The sequence below is a fragment of the Mesoplodon mirus genome, assembly GCF_964341445.2.
Source record: "Mesoplodon mirus genome assembly, chromosome: X".
NCBI lineage: Eukaryota > Metazoa > Chordata > Mammalia > Artiodactyla > Ziphiidae > Mesoplodon > Mesoplodon mirus.
This window is the reverse complement of record NC_138981.1, coordinates 138,676,742-138,694,401: the sequence shown is the minus strand read 5'-3', so window position 1 is coordinate 138,694,401 and position 17,660 is coordinate 138,676,742. Positions and strand designations below refer to the sequence as shown.

The following is a 17,660-nucleotide window of genomic DNA, read 5'->3' as shown; positions in this document are numbered from 1 at the left end:
GCTCGCCTGTTGTACCTGTTGATCCGATTGCTCTGCAGCAGGTGCCACGAAGCTCTCAATAAACCGAAAGCAGCCCTCTGCCGCACTGCACAGCCCAAACAGGGAACATCTGGTGGAACTACAGTGTTCGTTTAAAAAAGCTTCCATAGAAAAAGGGGGGAACACAACTGTTCTTGCTCTCTGGTCTCTCCTTCCTCCTCCTCCCCCTCCTGATCCTCCTGAGTAAGAAGCCTAGAATGGATTGGCTTCTGGCAGGTGCCTTCGAGCGTGTTCAGCGGCGTGGCGGGCCCTCCTCGTGGCCGGTGCCCTCACCCGGCCCGCCCGGGTGCGTGTGTGTGCGGGGAGTGCGCGTGCCGTGCCGAGAGCAGTTCAGCTTAGAGGGACGTCTCCACGCTGTGGAGCGGGCTCGCGGGGCCGGAAGAAAACACTGACGAGGTAGCTGACTTGGTGCCCCGCGTAGTCAGGTAGACGCCGCTGTCTATGGCGTTGTTGTTCTGGTTGGGGGAGGGTGGGGGCGGGGCCCGCAGGCGCTCCTCGTTCTCGTCCACGTCCGTGTCATCGATGAGTGGGATGTTGTGGGTGTAGTCATTGATCAGAAACTCGGGCGTCGCCATGAAATTATGGATGGAGGTCTTGGATTCCGGTTTCTCCAGGCCTTCGTAGAGGGAGCTACGGAATGCTTTCACCACCCGGATCTGGAGGGGGAGGGGGAGGGACAGGGAGCAGGAGGGAGGGGAGGGGGAGGAAGGAAGAGGGAAGGAGACCATCAGCGGTGAGTTCCGCCCACATCCATGGCAGGGGTCACTGCGTGACAAACGTTCGTCTTTTGGAACAGTCAGAGCCCTCTGCCCCGCTGCGGTCTCCCTCCCGTCACCTGATGCACATGCAGGACAAATGGCAGTGGCTTTCTCTAGGCTGACCTGGGCAGATGTTCTGGAACTCAAGAACAATGGATTCACGGGACTCCTGGCTGCTCCATCCCACCCCTTCCCCTGCACTGGTTGGGGGGGATTCCAACGTGGGAGCCCAGAAAGATGACTGGGCAAAGGGAAAGTGCTGGACAGTGGGCTCTCCACTTTCTCTTCCCAGAGAGTCCAAGGAACTTTCTGGCAAGAGAAAGTCCCCAGCCTATGGGCACACTGCAGGCCTTTCTCGAGTTGGTCCCCCTCCCTGGCTTCTCAGCGTCCTCTCCTCTGTCTCCCAGCTCCTGTGGCAGCAGCCTGTGCTGGCCAGGTCCAGACACATCTGCCCATCACTCTCCGTGCTGCTAAGTCCAACGGCCCTTCTGTGTCTCCATCTTATTTGATCCCCCAGGGGCCGCCTGCCCCTCTGTCTGGGAACTTCTCCTGGCTCCCCTGACACTGCCCCTGTCTGGCCCTCCTCCTACCTCACTGGTTTCTCTGTCTTCATCTCCTCCATTGCTCGTTACTCTTGTCCCAGAGTGCCCAGAGCCCTGGCCTGTCCCTGTCCCCCTCCTCCCTGTGCATACCCCCAGGCTCACCTCCTCGCCCTGGCCACAGCTCTGGGCTCATCTGGCTATAACCAGGGACTGCGGCCCAGGCCCCTCGTCAGAGCTCCAGGCCTAAGAGCCTGCCAGTCCCCCATCTGGAGGCGTCCAAGATGGAAAATGGCCCCATTTTTAATTTACACCGACCAAGCCTGTCCTGCTCGGATGTCCTGATTCACCAGCTGGATGCATTTGATCTGGTTGTCATTTCCCTTCTCAGACCCTTCCATCCTGCATCTCCTGCCATCAGAGCCCTTTGTACTCTGCCGATACCCGCACCTCCAGTCTTTCTCACCCTCTTCCTTTTCACTCTCCAAGCCACACAACTTCTTTCAATCCCTGGAATTTGGTTGGGGGCCATATTCTTCCCCCACTCACATTTTCTACACTTTGTTCCCTGGTTGCCCCACTGGCATCTGCAGACCTCAGATCAGCACAAGTGCCCCCTGCCCGGGGAAGAGCTTCCCACAGTGCCCTGCTCCCCAGCTACCGAGGCCCCAGCTGAGCTCAGGCACCCCTGACCTCCGCACCTCCCACAGGACCCTGCTCTCAGAACTAGCCCCTTGGCCTCCACTGGCTGCCCTGCCTTCACCTCCACATGTGCTCAAGTCTCACCGGGTTTGCTGCCTCTCTCTGCTCCTTCCTTCAGCCCCCAGCCTGGGCTCCCTCATGTTTCTAGAAGGCAGAATCGATGGGAAGCCTTCAGCTGGGCCCCACACTAGCCAGCTGGCCCTGTGCTGAGATGCGGAGGCCAGAGCCTTCCTATGTGAGTGCGTGGACACAAAGTGAGTTCTAAAGCCATTTCCAGGTCCAAGGTTCTAGGGTTGGGTTTTCTTGGTTTAGACAAGGTGTTGGCAAACTGTGGCCCAAGAGCGAACTCTGGCCCTCAACCTGGTTTTGTAGATAAAGTCTTATTGGGTACACAGCCATGCCATGTCCTCTGAACGACATGTCCAATGTTCATGGCTGCCCCCTGGTTTAGACCATGAATCCCTTTCAGCCCTGCAGCGTCCGGATCCCAGGGTCAGCCTCGCTCAGCCAAGCTCAGTGCTCCTAGGTCAGTTTAAACCAGGAGAACCTCACAATCAAGTGCAAAAAAAAAAAATGAGCCAAAGGGCTCCATAAAATTGGAATTTTCTGATTCCATGTCTTAAATCCAGTTAGGATTTTCCCTGAATTTGGTAAAGCCACATCTTCCAGATCGTAGATGGCCATCATTTGCTGTCGGCCCCTTCATTCCCCAGACTGGCTTCTGAGACCAGGGTGACAGAGAAATTGACAATCATTTGACATTTTTAATGGAAAGAAACAATTCACTTTTTGTAGCCATGGCAGATGTGGCCTCATAATTTGGGCCTTTTCTGGTGCCAGGATTGTGGGAGAGCCAATGGGACACTGGCTGTGGCTGTGTGGTGGTGGAGGATCTACTCCGGCTGTCAGCCACCCCCTCAAGCTACAGAAATGGGAGCAAGCAGCGTGCTGCCGCCCTTGACCCTGGAGGCCTTTGTGGTAAGTTTGCCAGCAGTGCCCCGGTGCCCCTGGCTACATCCTTTCCCCTCACCTGGACCTGGGTCATGTGATCAGGCCAGGCCCCTGCTCAAACTCATCCTCAGCTCTCCCAGAGGGTGGCCGGCTCTTCCCTCCCCAGCTTCTGTTGCTCCGGCCTGGAAGGCTCCTTCAGGGACCTCCTCCCAGGTGTAATCAAAGACTCACTTTGATGCCCCTCACTAGCCTCGTTTGCTGCCTGTCACCAGAGCCTGGCGCAGAGCGGCCGCTCAATCACCAGCAGAATGTGCCAGGGCTGCCCACTCCAACGTGCGCCGTTGGCTTGAGTCATCCTGAGTGTCTTAGAGCTGACGGTGAGTCAGCTTCCCTCCAGCTTCCATTTCCCTGCATGCAAATCTTGGGCTCTTAACACATGGCTTGGGATTGGTCTTATGATGGGGCGTTTTCAGGCCACTCCACGCTGAAAGGCACAGTCAAGCCCCGGGACACGGGTTTGTTGGGAACTGGGAAACGTTTCTAAGAGAGGACCGCCCTGGAGGCCTGAGCTCGCACCTGGGAGTCTGAGGACATCCCCACGGTGGAGTTCAGTGCGTCCCTGCGAAAGCCTGGTCACAGCTGGGTGGGTCCAGTGCTCTTCCCCAGTGTGTGACCCTTACTGCCTCCTGAAGCTCCTCTCCTGGCCTGGGACTGTCCCGGTCCTCAGGCCACCTGTCCCTCTCTAGGACGCCCAAAGGGATGTCATTGCCCTCAAGGCTGTGAGTGCCGCCCACAGCGCACAGCCCACCTCGACGCCATCAATGCCCCGTGCACCGCGTCCACCTGCGTCTGCTGCTCCTGTACCACCCGTCGATGGCTAACGGGCCTCTGGAACTGCAGGAGGTCCAGGAGGACCCTCAGCCTTGACCCCCGCCGACCCTGCCCCTCGCCTAGTCTTCGCATCGTGGTGCAGGGCTCTGGCTGAAACTTGGGAGGCACCAGACCCAGTGCCGTACGTCAGCGTGTCTTGGGGCCCCTCTTTCCCAAACCTCTCCAGGGTGGAGCCCGGAGCGCAGAGATGCCCCCTGCCTGGTCCCTGGATCTTTCCCGGGCTCCAGCCTGTGTGGCTGCCGTCCCTGGGGTCTCTGGTCCTTCTCTCTGACCGCTGAGTCAGGCCCTGCCCTTGCTGTGTAGAAGCAGGGACTCCAAACATCCCAGCAGCTGCTGAAGCTGCTCTGGGTCCTGACTGGTGGCGCGCACACTGGGCTGCGCAGTGTAGCACACCCCCAAGTCCAGGTTACTGTAAGAGAATTTAAAGGTAAAGAAAGACGTGAAAAGCACCGGCCAGTAAAGAGGACGTCTAGATTATAGCCAACAAGGAGCAGGTGTGGCTAGGGCTGGGCGCTGTCCCATGGCTTCCCTCCCCTTTCCGAGTGAGGCCTGTTGCACCCCACCGCCTGGCCTCTGACACTGCATCCTGCTTCCTCCTTTGCTGCCATCTCTGTCCCCCTCATCTAGGTTACTCTTTGCCCCTCTCTCGGGGCTGCAGCCCCTCCAGCTGTTGGTATGCAGGGGCCCAGCTTCGTTTGGCCCTGTTCTCTTCCGCCCCCACTCCCCAGGGACCTGTCCACTGGGCGCCCCGTGCTCCCCACACCCACCCCTGCTTCCAGGTCCCCCTGCTGCTGCCCATCCACTATCATGGCCAAGGGCCCCAGGGTTGTCTGGGCCTCTTCTCCATCCACATCCATGCATTTCCTGGGTGCTTCTAGCCATCTGCCTGCTAAGGAGCTCCCATCTCAATGTCCAGACTCAGGGCTCTGCCTGCTTCTTCAACTTTACCTCCCACTCCCCACGTCTCCTCCCTTGTCTCCCTGTTGCCACCCTTGACGTCCACAGTCTCTTCCCAGCATGGCAGCCTGAGCAATCTTTTCCAGCGGAAGTCAGAGTGTGTCACACCTTCCACTGGTCCAAACACTTTAGTGGCTGTGTCTCCCTCAAAGGAAAAGTCCTGCCAGGGCCTGCCTCAGGCCATTCTCTTCCTCTTTCTCCTTTACCCTCTCCAGCCTCCCGGCTCTTCCTCAAGCCCGACACTCCTGCCTCAGGACCTTTGCACTGGCTGTTCCCTCTGTCAGGAAGGCTCTTCCCCAGTGAGCCTCATGGCTCCCCCTCAGCTCTTTCCATTTACAGCCGCAATCCACTCATCTCCCTCAGCACCCCGGCACCTCTTCTGCCTCCTTTTCTCCCCAGCATGGTTCACCTTCAAACACCCCACACATCCATCCCATTATCCTCTCCTCTGTCTCCTGTCACTGGAACATAAGGCCCCTGACGTCCCCAGCACCCAGCACAGCATCCGCATGCAGCAGGGGCTCAGTAGATAGGTGCTGGGTGTAGGGGGCCCACACAGCCTGGCACGTATCTCCCACCATAGCTCCCCCGACCAGTGCTCTCTGCCCACGTTGCTCGGAAGAGCAAGCCTGAGTGTCCCCCAGGGCCATCACCCCTGCCCTGTCCCCCGCCTACACTCTTCTTCCGCCAGATCATCCCCTGTTGGCCTTGTCTCCTTATTTGGAACTCAGCTCACAAATCATCCTCTGAGAGGCCGTCCCGGACAACCTTTATCTAAAATAGTGCCGCTAATGTTTCTCTCGTTCCGCTTCCTTTTCCTCTGAGGCCGGTGACCACCTGCACTCAGCGCAAACTTACTTCTCTGTTGTTCGCTGCCCGGCCCTCGCCCCCGCATGTGAGCCCTGGCCTGTCTTCCCCTCACCGTGAGCTCCATTAGCGGGGATGGGGCACGTGATGCTCCAGACCCGCAGGACTACCCCGGCCACAAGGAGAAAGGATGCTTGTGTCAGACTCTGCCATGGGACCATGCTACTGATGAAGAGTTGCAAGCAGAAGGGGTGAAAGTCACGGCTGAAAGTGGATGTACCCCGCTTTCGTTTTGAACTTTAATCGCTTGCGTTTGCAATGTAGGTGGTGGTGGAGGCGGAGAAGGGACGTGAAAGCAGGGAGGAAAGCGAAGGATGAAGGAACACCCAGCCCCTTAAAGGAAAAGAAAAGGAGAGAAAAATAAAAGCAAAGGCTACCGAACAACAATGACAATGGCCACAACAGAAACAGGGTCTGACACCTTCGTACTGTGGGAGGAGCAGGCCCTGGGGGTGGGTCGGCACCCTCTGAACCCTCCCTTCTGTCTCACTGTGAAGCTCACAGAACTCAGAATTCTTCCATCCAACTCCTGCCCTGTCCTTCCGTACCAACCACTATCCAGAGCCTTCTGGGGGAGGAAGGAACCTGGCAGCTTCCCTGGCATCGGGGCTTTGGATTTAGAGCAAATTCCGAACACAGCAGCCAGGGAGAGCCATGGTGCCTCCATGAACTTTAGGTTCCCAAGTCCCACACCCTCCCCGTAGGCATGAGGGTGAATCATGACTTGACAGCAACACAAAGAGGTGTGTGGTGATGGACCCACAATCAAAGGGGGAGCAAGGGGGAAGGCTCCCTTTCCTCACCGCGGAATTAGGAGACGTGAAAATTCAGACTCCAGAGTTGGCCCTTTCACTGAAGGATCGAATCCCAAACCAAAGACACGGCTTTGTGTGTGTCGGCAAGCCGGAAATGCTGGTGGCTTGTGAGTTTTGTGAAGATCACCTCCCATTCTGTGGGCACGCATGTGTGCCCAGGACCGGGACAGGCCAGACTCAGTGGCCAGCGTCAACAAGATGTCACACCGAACTGACCCAGGCATGGAGAGTCCTGGGTTTTTCAGGGGCTCGGCCTTGCCTCTCATCCTGGCTGTCTCCAGCTGCAGGGCCTCAAATAAGTCTCCTGAGCTTCCTGGGACCTGTTTCCCAGCCCCAGGAGTCGGCCCGGAAGTGTCTACAGGGGAGGGCTCTGGATCAGGGCTTCCAGGGTCTGCCTTAGGCTGCAAGCTGGCATGTGCTTTAGGAATTGCCTGGAAGGTTCTTCCATGTGCTAGGGTGCCTGGCTGCAGGAAGGCTCGGGCAGGGCTGATACTGTTCCTAGAGCTGACCAAAAATGCCAATACACGATTCCCAGAAACCCACGGGGGCAGACTTGCCTCGAAATCAATGGATTTCCTGAGAAGGAAGCATATTCCAGCAAACAAGACAGCTTTCCCTTTGCAGGGCTCCTTCCTCAGTGGGGCTGGCTTAACTACTGCTCTGGGAGTGTGTGAGGGGCATGTCTCCCCAGGCTCCAGAAGGGTGTGTGCACAGAAGCCCCGGGGTCTCACCGGGCTGGGCTTTGCCAAGTTGGCAAAAGCCAATTAAAATAAAGCAACTGCCATGATGTTTTCGGTATGGTTGATCAGAACTGAACGGCCCTGAGGGAGTCCTTCTGGTCACATCTGACCAAACTCACCACCTGCCCCTGTGACAGTAATCGTTTGAGTACAGAGGCCCAGTGTTGCTGCTGGAGGGCCAGGCTGCTGGGGAACAGGCTGTGGATACGAGGCTGGAGAGGGCCTGGGTGTGTCTGTGTGGCTGCCCTCGCACCTGGGGGCAGCCATCTGGCGGCCTGGGCTTGCTGCTCATTAGTAAACCTGAGTGAAGAGACACCTCCTGTCTGCCTACACCTTGGGGATCCTGACAGCCAGCTGGGGAATGAGGCTGAGCTTCCTGAAGAATTATTGTGTGAGAGTGTGACTGGGGCAGGAATGAGGGTGACTGACACACCAACAGGGGACAGGATTTCACACCCCCTTCGTTTCCAAAAGGCTGATGATGGTTAGTAAAGAATGCTTGTTCCTAAGCCACTCAGGTGGGTGGCCTCAAGGCCATGCATGGCTGAGGTCCCATGAAATGGCTGTGGTGGGGCGGCCACTAAACCAGGCAGGACAGACGGCTGAGTGAGCAGTAGGGAGGCAGCCAAGGCCATTCTGGAGCCGGGAGGTCATCATGTGTGGCCAGGGGAGTGGGGACCGCGTTGAGACTCCCGACTCCAGAAGCAGCAAAGACCCGTGTGCACATGTGGGCATGGGAAGCCTGGGGGGGGTGTCAGAGGTCAACTACGAAGTGTGCATGGCCGTGAATGTGGGTGCGCTGAGCCCCGAGGGTCATTGCACCTTTAGCCTCCCCCCATCACTCCTCTGAGGGGCTCTCCTCCCCCTCGGACTCTAGCCACTTCTTGCATTGGTGTTACCTGCCGGGGCCTGCACTGGGCGAGCAATGTCACCTGTCACTCTGGCCTTCAGGCTCCTTGTCCACACCCAGGCCTTCCACCTACGCAGCCTGAGGTTCTCATTGGAAGTGATGTTGGGCCGAGACTGGCCGCGGCGCTCAGGATGAGGCGCGGCCGGGCCAGGGGGTAGGCAAGGAGGACAGCAGACTTCCTGAAGGAGCTGGGTTTTCCTGAGGAAACCTCGTGCCCCGTGACCACTGCACCCTGCCTTTCTCCTGGTAAGTTCTGAGAGAGAGACTGAAGGCCTAGGGCTGTCCTCCACTCTGCCAGGCCTTCCCCTGATTCGTGCGATGTGGGTGCCAGGCTTGGTGATTTCTCGGGGTCTTTGAAGCTTGGACTGGGAACCGGTGATGGTGGCAGGAAGTGGTCTTGGTTGGCAGCTTCTGGAAGCAGGAACGTCCCCTGGTGTCACCTGGCCCTCCATCCAGCATCTTCCTCCACAGCGGGGTCCTTTCTGAGGGGCAGTGGCTCAGCCTTGTGAGTCAGGACATCGGGACCCTCCTCAGGCAGAAGGCGCTCATCTCCCAGTGGCACATGGTGTGGAAGGAACAGTGACCCTTCTTCTGGCCAGGAGCTACTTAGGTCCCCCGGGAGCGGCTCCTACCCCACACTGCTGGGCTCCCGGCAGTGGGAAGGGGGACAGGACAGGTGGCCACAGAAAGAAGGAAGGTAGTAGGAGCCAAGAAAGAGGAGAAAGAGGCTGTCCCCAGGGAGGAAGTCTGAGGCACCCAGAGAGCGTGGCCTCAGCAGGAGCGTGGGGAAGGCCTAGGAGTGAGCAAAGGAGGGACGGGCTGCCTTCCCCCAAGTCGACAGACAGGCGGATGGACAGACAGACAGAGAGGAGGCACAGAGAGAGATGGCAAAGGAACACGTGAAGGAAGTGGCAGGGGAGGGCTTCCCCAGGTGGACTGGTGCCAAGTACCCCGTGGGACAAGCTCTCCAGCTCACCTGTGACGGCCGTCAGCCAGTGTCTGTGGCCCCGGGTGGGTGGCTCAGTGAACATTCAAGGGAGCTGGACATGTGTGTGGCCTGTGGGATGGGGAACACGCTCGTGTGTGTGTGTGTGTGTGTGTGTGTGTGTGTGTGTGTGTGTTTACGTGCGCGCTGTTTCCAAAGGGGACAAGGTGGCCCCAGTGGGGACCAGTGCAGCCCACATCCCTTCCATAAAGGGCAGAGTGGTCTGAAAGGACAGCTTAAGCAAGAGGAGGGACGCCCTCCACTGGGGACCTCTTACCAGTTCCTAAAAAAAAAAAAAAAAAAAAAAGAAGAAGAAGAAGAGAAGAAAAAACAAAAAAGAAAACACAAGGCAAAAGAAAAAAGGAAACGAGAAGAAATCAAGCAAAAAGAAAATCCCAGAGTCTGGTGTGGGAAAAAAGCATAGTTAACAACTCCCGTCCATGGGGAGGTGATGTGTTCACGGAGGTGAGAGTTGCCGGGTCCCACTAGAAGGAAAGGAAACAGGCAGCAGTGAACCATCCTGGCAGGGGCTCTGGGCTCATACTTGAAGGTGTACTGTTTGGCTTTTGAAATCTCGAGTTTGCTGTGAGAAGCAGGTGGCCCTGGGGGGCAGTGGGGGGCCCACACTGTTCCTTGCATTGTTTCTCACTATGGGGACCGTGGGGTGGTGGGCTCAATGGTCTAGTGGCTTTCCCTTTGTCTTTGTAAAGAAATGTGAGCAAATATGGAACTTTCTACCTCTTTAGGACAGCCCCTGGGTTCCTTTTAAAATGTGACAGACATGGCGGGAACTTTTTGGAGGGACGTATAGAAAGGAATCAATTTCTCCCAGCTTCTCGAAGGAAGAAGGAGAGAGAGTATGGACCAGATCACGTTAAGACCTTCCAATCCTGAGGCCTGCTTGGAAAGAGCGAAGATGCGTTGGGGACAAAAGGAAACGTGGCCGAGGGCGGGCTCGAGGCATGAGGAGGGCTCCTGGGGACACTTCTAATGCCCGGTGGCTCAGGTGTACTGCCTTTGGAAACCACCTCAAGGAGAGTTCTGGAAGCTGCTGCTTTAGTCCCAACTGGGTGGGCTGGGTTCTTCCACGGCGAATGACGCTGCAAAGGCGCTCGCCTCTCCTTCCAGTCCCTGAGGGGCAGCCCTGAGCCTGCACACCTCCCTCGAGCTGCCCCGCAGAACACTGACCAAGGCCCCGACCTGACTGACACCAGACACCACCAGAAGCGGCCCAAGTTCATGAAGAACCATCAGCAAAGGCAGACAATTTCAAGAAAAGAAAAAACCAGCGACAGAAGGAGCACTAAACAAAACCCCCAAAGCCAAAGAAAAGAACAGAAGGTCCAGCAGTGCCATGGATTCAGTACATTTCATAAGAGGATATGGCTTTAGAGAGACACACCGTCTGGGCGGGAAGGACTGAACAGTGCGATAAAGAAAGAACGGAAAAGCCTCGGTGAGCGGAGGATGCAAGACTGGAAAAAAAGAGAAGGAAGAGGCAGGAGGCTTTTTCCTCCCCCAGAGATGCCATTTATGAGAGAAAAGGGGACTCAAGACTCACTCCCAGCGGCACTGGTGGGGTGGGCAGCAGAGAGAATTACGTGAGTAGGGGTAGAAAGATTGGTTACGTCATGGAGCTGGCTGAGGACCGAGGACCGCCGGCACACAGCACCCTGAAATGAACCGCTTCTCTTGAAGGTACTCACTACCTCCATCTGTAGGAGAGAAAATGAGATAAAGGTTGGCTTGCACTGTAGTCCCCTCGACCGCACGGGGGTGGGGCTGGGTGGGGACAGGGGCCACACTGGGTGCATATCGTGACAGCAAAGCCTCACTGAGGTCGCCTCGGTGCTTCTGCTGGGGCCGAGGCCGAGGCTGGGTCTGGCCTCTGCGTCATCCACCAAGAGAGGCTTTGCTGAGCAAATGATTAGCGCTCAGAAGACCTGGCGCGCGGGGGTTGACGATGGATTGGGCACACCGCAAACACTTTAGAAAGAGCCATTTGCATTCACGATATGAGCCTTGCAAGCCACTCATCAATAAATACCCTTCCCTGGCCCGTCCTCTGTTCACATTGCCATAAGCGGGGCCGTCACTCTCCTTCTGCGGCTCATCCAAGTGACTAGGGGGTACTCCGTGGGAAGTCTCAGGGTAAGGATGGATTTTAAAAGAGGGGGAGGGGTTTCCCCAAAGCCCCTGCTTTGTCTCATCAGAATGCCTTCCCACAGAGCCACAGGCAGGGCAAGAGGGAGAGTGGAGAGCCTGGGTCTGGGGAGCAAAGATGGCTTTACTTTGTCCCCCACCCTTAAAGCCTCCTAGGAGCCTTCACGAAATGAGAGCCATGGGGGTGAACTTGCCAGAGAGGCAGTATCTTTGGATTTCCCGACCCGCCTTTGGCTGGCAGGGGGGCCTGGGGGTGGAGCAAACCCAGGCGTGGGGTCCCAAGGAACCGTGGCAGGGTGGCCACTGTGAATGTCCCCCCATCAGAAGACCACGTGTCTAGATTCTGGGAGGCCAGCCTGCTGTGGCGTACTTTGGGCCGCTTCTTAGAGAATGCCCTCTAAGTGGGGAGTGTGTGTGGAATCTTTGGCCTTAGAAGGTGGATCTGATTTCTAGAAACTGCCACATAGTTCATTGGATGATGTGAGCAGCAGAGCAAGTATGCATTTCTGGAGCCCAGAGCACCCTGGCTGCCTGCTCTGGGCCGAAGGACACGGCCCCCACCCCCAAGCCCCCAAGGGGCTACATGGTAGCCGCCAGGTTCCGTGGTGTGTCTGACATGGGGCCGGGCTCTTGGAAGAAGGCAGCTTGAGTGCTCAGACTCCCCCCATCCCAACCAGAGTGAAGACGGACGTCACTTCAACCCTTGGACGCGCTGCCAGACAGACTAATTGTTGTGTACGCACCACTGAGCCCCCTTCTGCCCAGCAGAAGTAAGGCACACTGAGTGCCCACGGGGACTGGCACAGTGCCGAGTGCCCCAACACATTGAAGGAAGATGACCCATGCCGTGATGTCGCTGTGTCTTGCGGGGGGGCATCTCCTCCCTAGATTGAGATGTTTCTAAGGCTACGGAGACAGGGGACTGTCTCAAGAGGGGACTCTTACTGTGGCAAAGGCGACAAGGGAAGGGAAAAATGCCTTTCCTGCCTCTGATTGGGCCTCTCCGCATGGTGTCCCGATGCGATGATGGTATCAGTCAAAATACCACAGAAGTATCCCTCCGCCCCACCCCTACCCTGGAAGCCCCCCACACTGGGCCAGGAACAAGGCCCAGTCACTGCTGAAGCTTCTCTTTGGTTTAGAATGGAATGCGAAACAGACCACGTCGTGAGCACTTCGAAAAGCTCCACGTCCTGCATTTGGAGGACTCTTTTATTCTGGAATGACTCCCTGCCTGGCTGCTGCATGGAATGATGGTGAAAGCAGGCAGCAGCTCAGGAAATGCCTTCACTTAGCAACATAAAAAGCTGTGCTGGTCTCCGAAATCTGGGGAGCAATTTTGTGTTTTGCCAAAGTTGGAAATCTAGGGCTGGCTGCCTAGAGAATGTTTCTCTTGGCATGGGGTGTATGCAACTTGAGGGGCTTTATTTCTCCTAGACTTTATTTCTGCTTTTCAAGCAGGTATTTTGAATCAAAATGAACAAACGCTCTTAAAAAGTGAACTAAAGCAACTGGTTGGTTCGGCATTCTTGAGAAGTGTGGTGGATTTGATGGGACCAAGTCAAGGGGAGGAACGAGTGGCTCCATGGAGAGGCCAGGGCTAAGGGATGGGGGAAGGAGACTTGGGTAACCTTGGGCAAGTCCCTTCTCTCTGGGCCCCATTTCCCCGTGTGGAAAGCAGGGACCCGACCAGCCCGGAACTGCAAGGCTCTGAGTGAGGGGACCCACTCTACCAACGGGGTGGCAGTGTCAGGTCCAAGAGCCCGCAGGCAGTAAGAAGACACAGACGCACAGGTGGCTGGGGCACCAGAGACCTCTTCCCGGACACCTAGGATCGGGGCAGGGCTGTGGTCTTGGCTGCTAGAAAAGCTAACACTGACTTTGCCTCATCGATGGAAGCAAATAGGCTCTGCTGCAGAACCCGCCCAGCATGACACACCAGAGCCCGTCGGGGCCGGGATGGGTGGGTGGGTGGGTGCTCACAGTTGAGCAGCCAGGAGGCCACGGGGAAAACCTGGACAGCTGGCGACAAAGGCTCCTCCCATTCTACTGGGCGCTCAGTGTTCTGGCCGGGCCCAAGACAACCTTCCCCCGCCACGCTGGCCAAGGCGCCTGGGACGCTGGGAGGGCTGAGCCAGAGGCCCGGAGAAGCCCCTTGGGACTCTGAGAAGGCTTCACGGGGCCGCCGTGGGATGAGGAGGGGCCCCAGGGGACACGGTGGGAGCTGCAGGGGCCTGGGGCCCAGACAGGGGCCAGCATGGAGGCACAGCAACGCGGGCGAGCGGAGTGGGAGTCTGGGAAGGCAGCAGGGGTTCTGGGGACGCAGGGCACGTGGGGTGATGCCGAGAGGCAGACGGGAGGCTGAGAGCTTCTGGCCGGGGAGCTGAGGCTGGCGCCTGGGGAGAAGAGGGGCGCCCAGAGACTAGGCCCCCAGGGCTTGTGTGGCAGCAGCTGGTGAGCCGTGTGCACTGGGAGGGCACTTTGGGCATCTGGCATGGAAGATTCTTTGGGATGAGCCCATGGTGATTTGTGACAGGCTGGAGGCAGACACTGGGGAGAGCTGTGGTCTCAGGTCCTGGCCCAGGCCAAGGGGCCCACACGGGAAGTTGCCTAAGCAGGCGCCCGGTGGTGTTCTTCCTTCCGGTGGGTCTCGGGGCAGTGGGGCTGTGGGTCCAGGACAGAGCACGGAGAAAGGCCCGGGAGGAGCAGGGAGTGATGGGTGTCACACGCTGCCTATGTTGCAAATAGGCTGCAGGGGTCCAGGGTGGACCCCAGGAGCCTCAGTCCAGGCAGAGACGCGGGCAGCTGGAACAGGAAGATGCTGGGGGCGGGGCCGGAGGTGGCTGGACCGGGCATGCGCGTTCGAAGGGCCATGCCAATGTGCCAGGTGTGTGGGGATACGGGAAGAGGGTCTGGGACAGCTCCGGGGCTCTGGCTTGGGCAGTAGAAGTGACGGAGCCATGGATCAGGAGCTGGGGGGCGGGAGGAGGTGGGCTTGGGGAGGTGGGGCCTGGGTCTGGGCTGACCTGAGCCCAGAGTGGGTGCTGTGAGGCAGAGGAGAAAGTGGTGCGTGAGGGGCGCCTGGTCGCCATCTGGAGGCTGTGCGGGGAGGGCCAGGCCGTGGGGAACTGGCAAGAAGAGACCAGTGCCCCGGGACTGCGGGACTTCCAGCAGCTAGGGTCACAGCCAGGCGACAGGGCAGACCACGGTCTCAGTGGGAGGTGGGAGTGACAGGCAAGGAAGATGGAGAGGGGACAGCGAGCTGCCAGGAGAGCAGGGCGGACTGCACTTCCGGAAGGGCGCTGGGAAACAGTCTCCAAGCAGGAGGGATGGAGGGACGGGAGGATGTCTCGCAGACCTTGGTGAGAACTGCCTCTGGGGTGTTGAGGGCTGATGTTAGGCCATGATGAAGTCACCAGTGAGTGCCAGGGAAGGACACAGAGAGACAGCAAGTATGGAACATTCTGGCAAGAAGGCTGGCCGGGAAGAGTTGGGGGCAGGAAGCGAGGGTGGCTCTGTCAGGCAGACTCTCACGAAGCCTTTGCAAGTGCCCACAGCTGGGAAGTTGTCGTGGCTGTCGTCTGACTATATAGAGGACAGCCACTGATGGCCTTGACCTTGACCAGCACTGATATTTGGAGATTGGGATGAACAGAACGGACCAACTTGGTGACCAGAGTTCACTTCCCAAATGAAGTCTTTCCACAGAATGCACAATATAACCCAATGAATGGTGAGCTCACCAAAGGCTATTTGAAACGGGCATCTGCCTCATCCCGAGAAGGCCCCTTCCCCATGACCTGGGGCGGCTCCCAGCAAAGAAAACAAGTCCCAGCAGCTATTCAGACAGTGGGTGGCCCGTGCCCCCATCTCCCTGAGATACAGCTCTGGGTCACAGCACACGCTGTTAGCTGATACCTGTGCTCACTAGCAGGGAGGGCCACCTGGGCTCTGAGCGAGGTGTCAGGGAGGGGCCATCTTGGAGACATACTGTCAACTGGCACATCCAGCAACTGCCCTTGTGATCATGGCGGCAAGACCCAAGGGCTTCCCTGTTGCTCTCAGGCTCATTTCGCCCATTCTCTGCCTCTGGCTTGCTTGCCCCCCTCGCGAGGCGGGAGAGCCAGAGTGGCCGAGCAGCCTGGCGGCTTACCTGCGTCTGGATCCGGTTGAGGCCCCGGAACCAGAGGATCTGGCCTCTGCGGAGCTCCCGCTCGGCGTGGTCGATCTCTTCCTCGCCCTCAGCCAGCTCCTCGTCAGTCATCTCGTCCTTCCCGGGCCCGTGTCCCGCTTCCTTCAGGCACTTGAGCTGGCTGGTGGGGATGGTGGCGATGACCTGGGTCGCCAGAGGTGAGGGACAGCAGGCAAAAGTGGCCATCAGAGGTGGGAGCTCTGCTGGGGCCGGGAACAGACGCAGGCTGCCCACCTCCCGCGGACCGAGGCCCAGGCCAGTGTGTGTGCCTGCCCCTGCACAGGCCCCGGCACTGTGTGCAGCTCTTTCCTCAGTGCTTGCTCCCTGCAGTGTGCACGCCCGGTGGATCCTCCTCCACCGACGCCCAGAGGAGTGGCTCAGGCTACCTTCCTGCACAGCGTGTGATGTAAGGGACTTGCTTCACCAGACCGAGGTGTGGCCCTGGCCTGGCTCATGGGAGGGGACCTTTAGGCCCCTGCCTGATGAGAGGGTCTTGGTTCACCTGGGGCCAAGGGCAGGCAGGCTACACTGCCGGGGTGATTTGGGGCGGGTCCCTGGGTCGCATGTACCAGCTTGACCTCCAGGGCGCAGAGTTGAGTAACTAAGTCACACGGGCTCCCCAGGCCTCCAGGACGACTCCACTCAAGTCCCCGGACTGCACCGCTCAGGGGAGCTGCCCTGATGGTGGTACCCGTGCGTGTCATCACACATTACCACTGGGAGAAACTGCACTGCCATGCGACTCCCCTGGCGGGGGACCTGGGAGCTCGTGCCCGGCCTCTCCTGGACCCGCCCTATGTAAGCATGATCTTGGACATCTAGCCTCCAGAGAATAACACCTGCCGTTGAAGCCACCCTGTCTGTGTTACTTTGATGTGGTGGCCTTGAGACATTCTCTTTGCCCTCTGGAAGGTTCAGAGAGGTATTGTGTAGCTTCAAATATGTGAGCATTTTCCAAGCCACCCAATTCTAAGGCACGATTTTCAGCTCCTACAGTGGCAAGGGGAGTGGTGGGTGGTTTTGCTGGGGGCTGTGACATCCCAGCCATGGCCCTTTGCATGATCTCTGCTGAGGCTGTCACTTGTGGCCTTGTACCTAGGTCATGGCCTGTCCCAGAGGCAGGCTAGGGGATCCTGGGCTGCCCACAGTTCCCCAGACAAATGGGAAACGGGCAGGGCTGGGAAAGCCACCGAGGCAGACACTTACCTGTCCCCAGACCAGTTCCCCAACACCAACAAACAGGCACCAGAGCCACTGCTCCGTAGACAGTGGGGAGCAGCTGAAGGGCTTTCCGCCGAACTGGACGATGACAATCTGTGGAAGGGGGTGGCGGGAGGTGGGTCAGCACCTCTAGCCCTCGGGGCACCCCCTGTCCTGTGAGCCCAGCTCAGGGAGGCAGAAGGGTTGTTGGTTCACCCAGGTAGACAGGCAGTTCCTGGGAGCCTTCTTTTCTCTGGCCTCCGTCCCTTCATCCCCACCTCAGCCAGTGCCTAAAGAAGCTTCCCAGAGCAGCTGACCACAGGCCGTGGGTGCTGTGCCGGATGGGCACGTGGCCTCGCTTGGTGCAAGGTGCCCACTGACCCAGGCGCCCCGGACTGTCCCTTTTCCAGCCTTCGGGTGTGGCTCGGTCGTGTTAGCCACGCTCCCGGCTTCTGTGAACGTGATGCTTGAACGTGCATACGCCAGACACTCTGACCGGCCTCGTGCAGCCTCGTGGCCCCTCCACGGGAGGAGTCGTCTTCCCGGGGTGAGCTTTTCAACTACAGACCAACTGGTCCCAAGCCCACACTCCAACTCTCTCTGTTCCTGGGCTCTCACCCTCCAGGCCACTGTCCCCCTCCCTAACCACCCAGGGCTGGGTCCCAGACCACAAGGTGGACAGCCCTTCACCCCAGAGCCCAGAAATTATTCACACCATCAAGTGCTCAGCCTGCCCCTCCTGCCTCAGCTCCTGCTCTGGGTTCCCCGCTCTCCTCCTGCCTGCTGACCAGCCCGGGTGCTTCCCCAGGTGGTCCCCGTGCCATGGCTGGCCCCCCTCTGAGAAGTGTGAGAAACCAACTCTCCTGGCCTGCTGGCCTCGCTCTACCTCACATTTTCTATCAATACGCCCTAGTTTTGAGCGCTCAGTGCCTCCTGGAGTTAAGGGCCTCC

General features: G+C 58.3%; 1 protein-coding gene across 4 annotated transcripts in view; it reads right to left on the bottom strand.

Moving 5' to 3' along the window:
• Window positions 1-374: 374 nt before the first annotated feature.
• Window positions 375-17,660, bottom strand: part of ATP2B3 (ATPase plasma membrane Ca2+ transporting 3) — a gene marked incomplete at both ends in the record, with an annotated part of 41,529 nt that continues 24,243 nt past the window's right edge. For 3 of the 4 annotated variants that reach the window (XM_082610152.1, XM_082610153.1, XM_082610154.1), the window contains 3 exons: window positions 375-695; window positions 15,471-15,653; window positions 16,716-16,823. In XM_082610152.1, the coding sequence (XP_082466278.1) occupies window positions 375-695; window positions 15,471-15,653; window positions 16,716-16,823 (612 nt within the window). Of the gene's footprint in view, window positions 696-10,782; window positions 10,870-15,470; window positions 15,654-16,715; window positions 16,824-17,660 lie in introns of all 4 variants that reach the window. The other variant, XM_082610151.1, reaches the window with a different exon arrangement.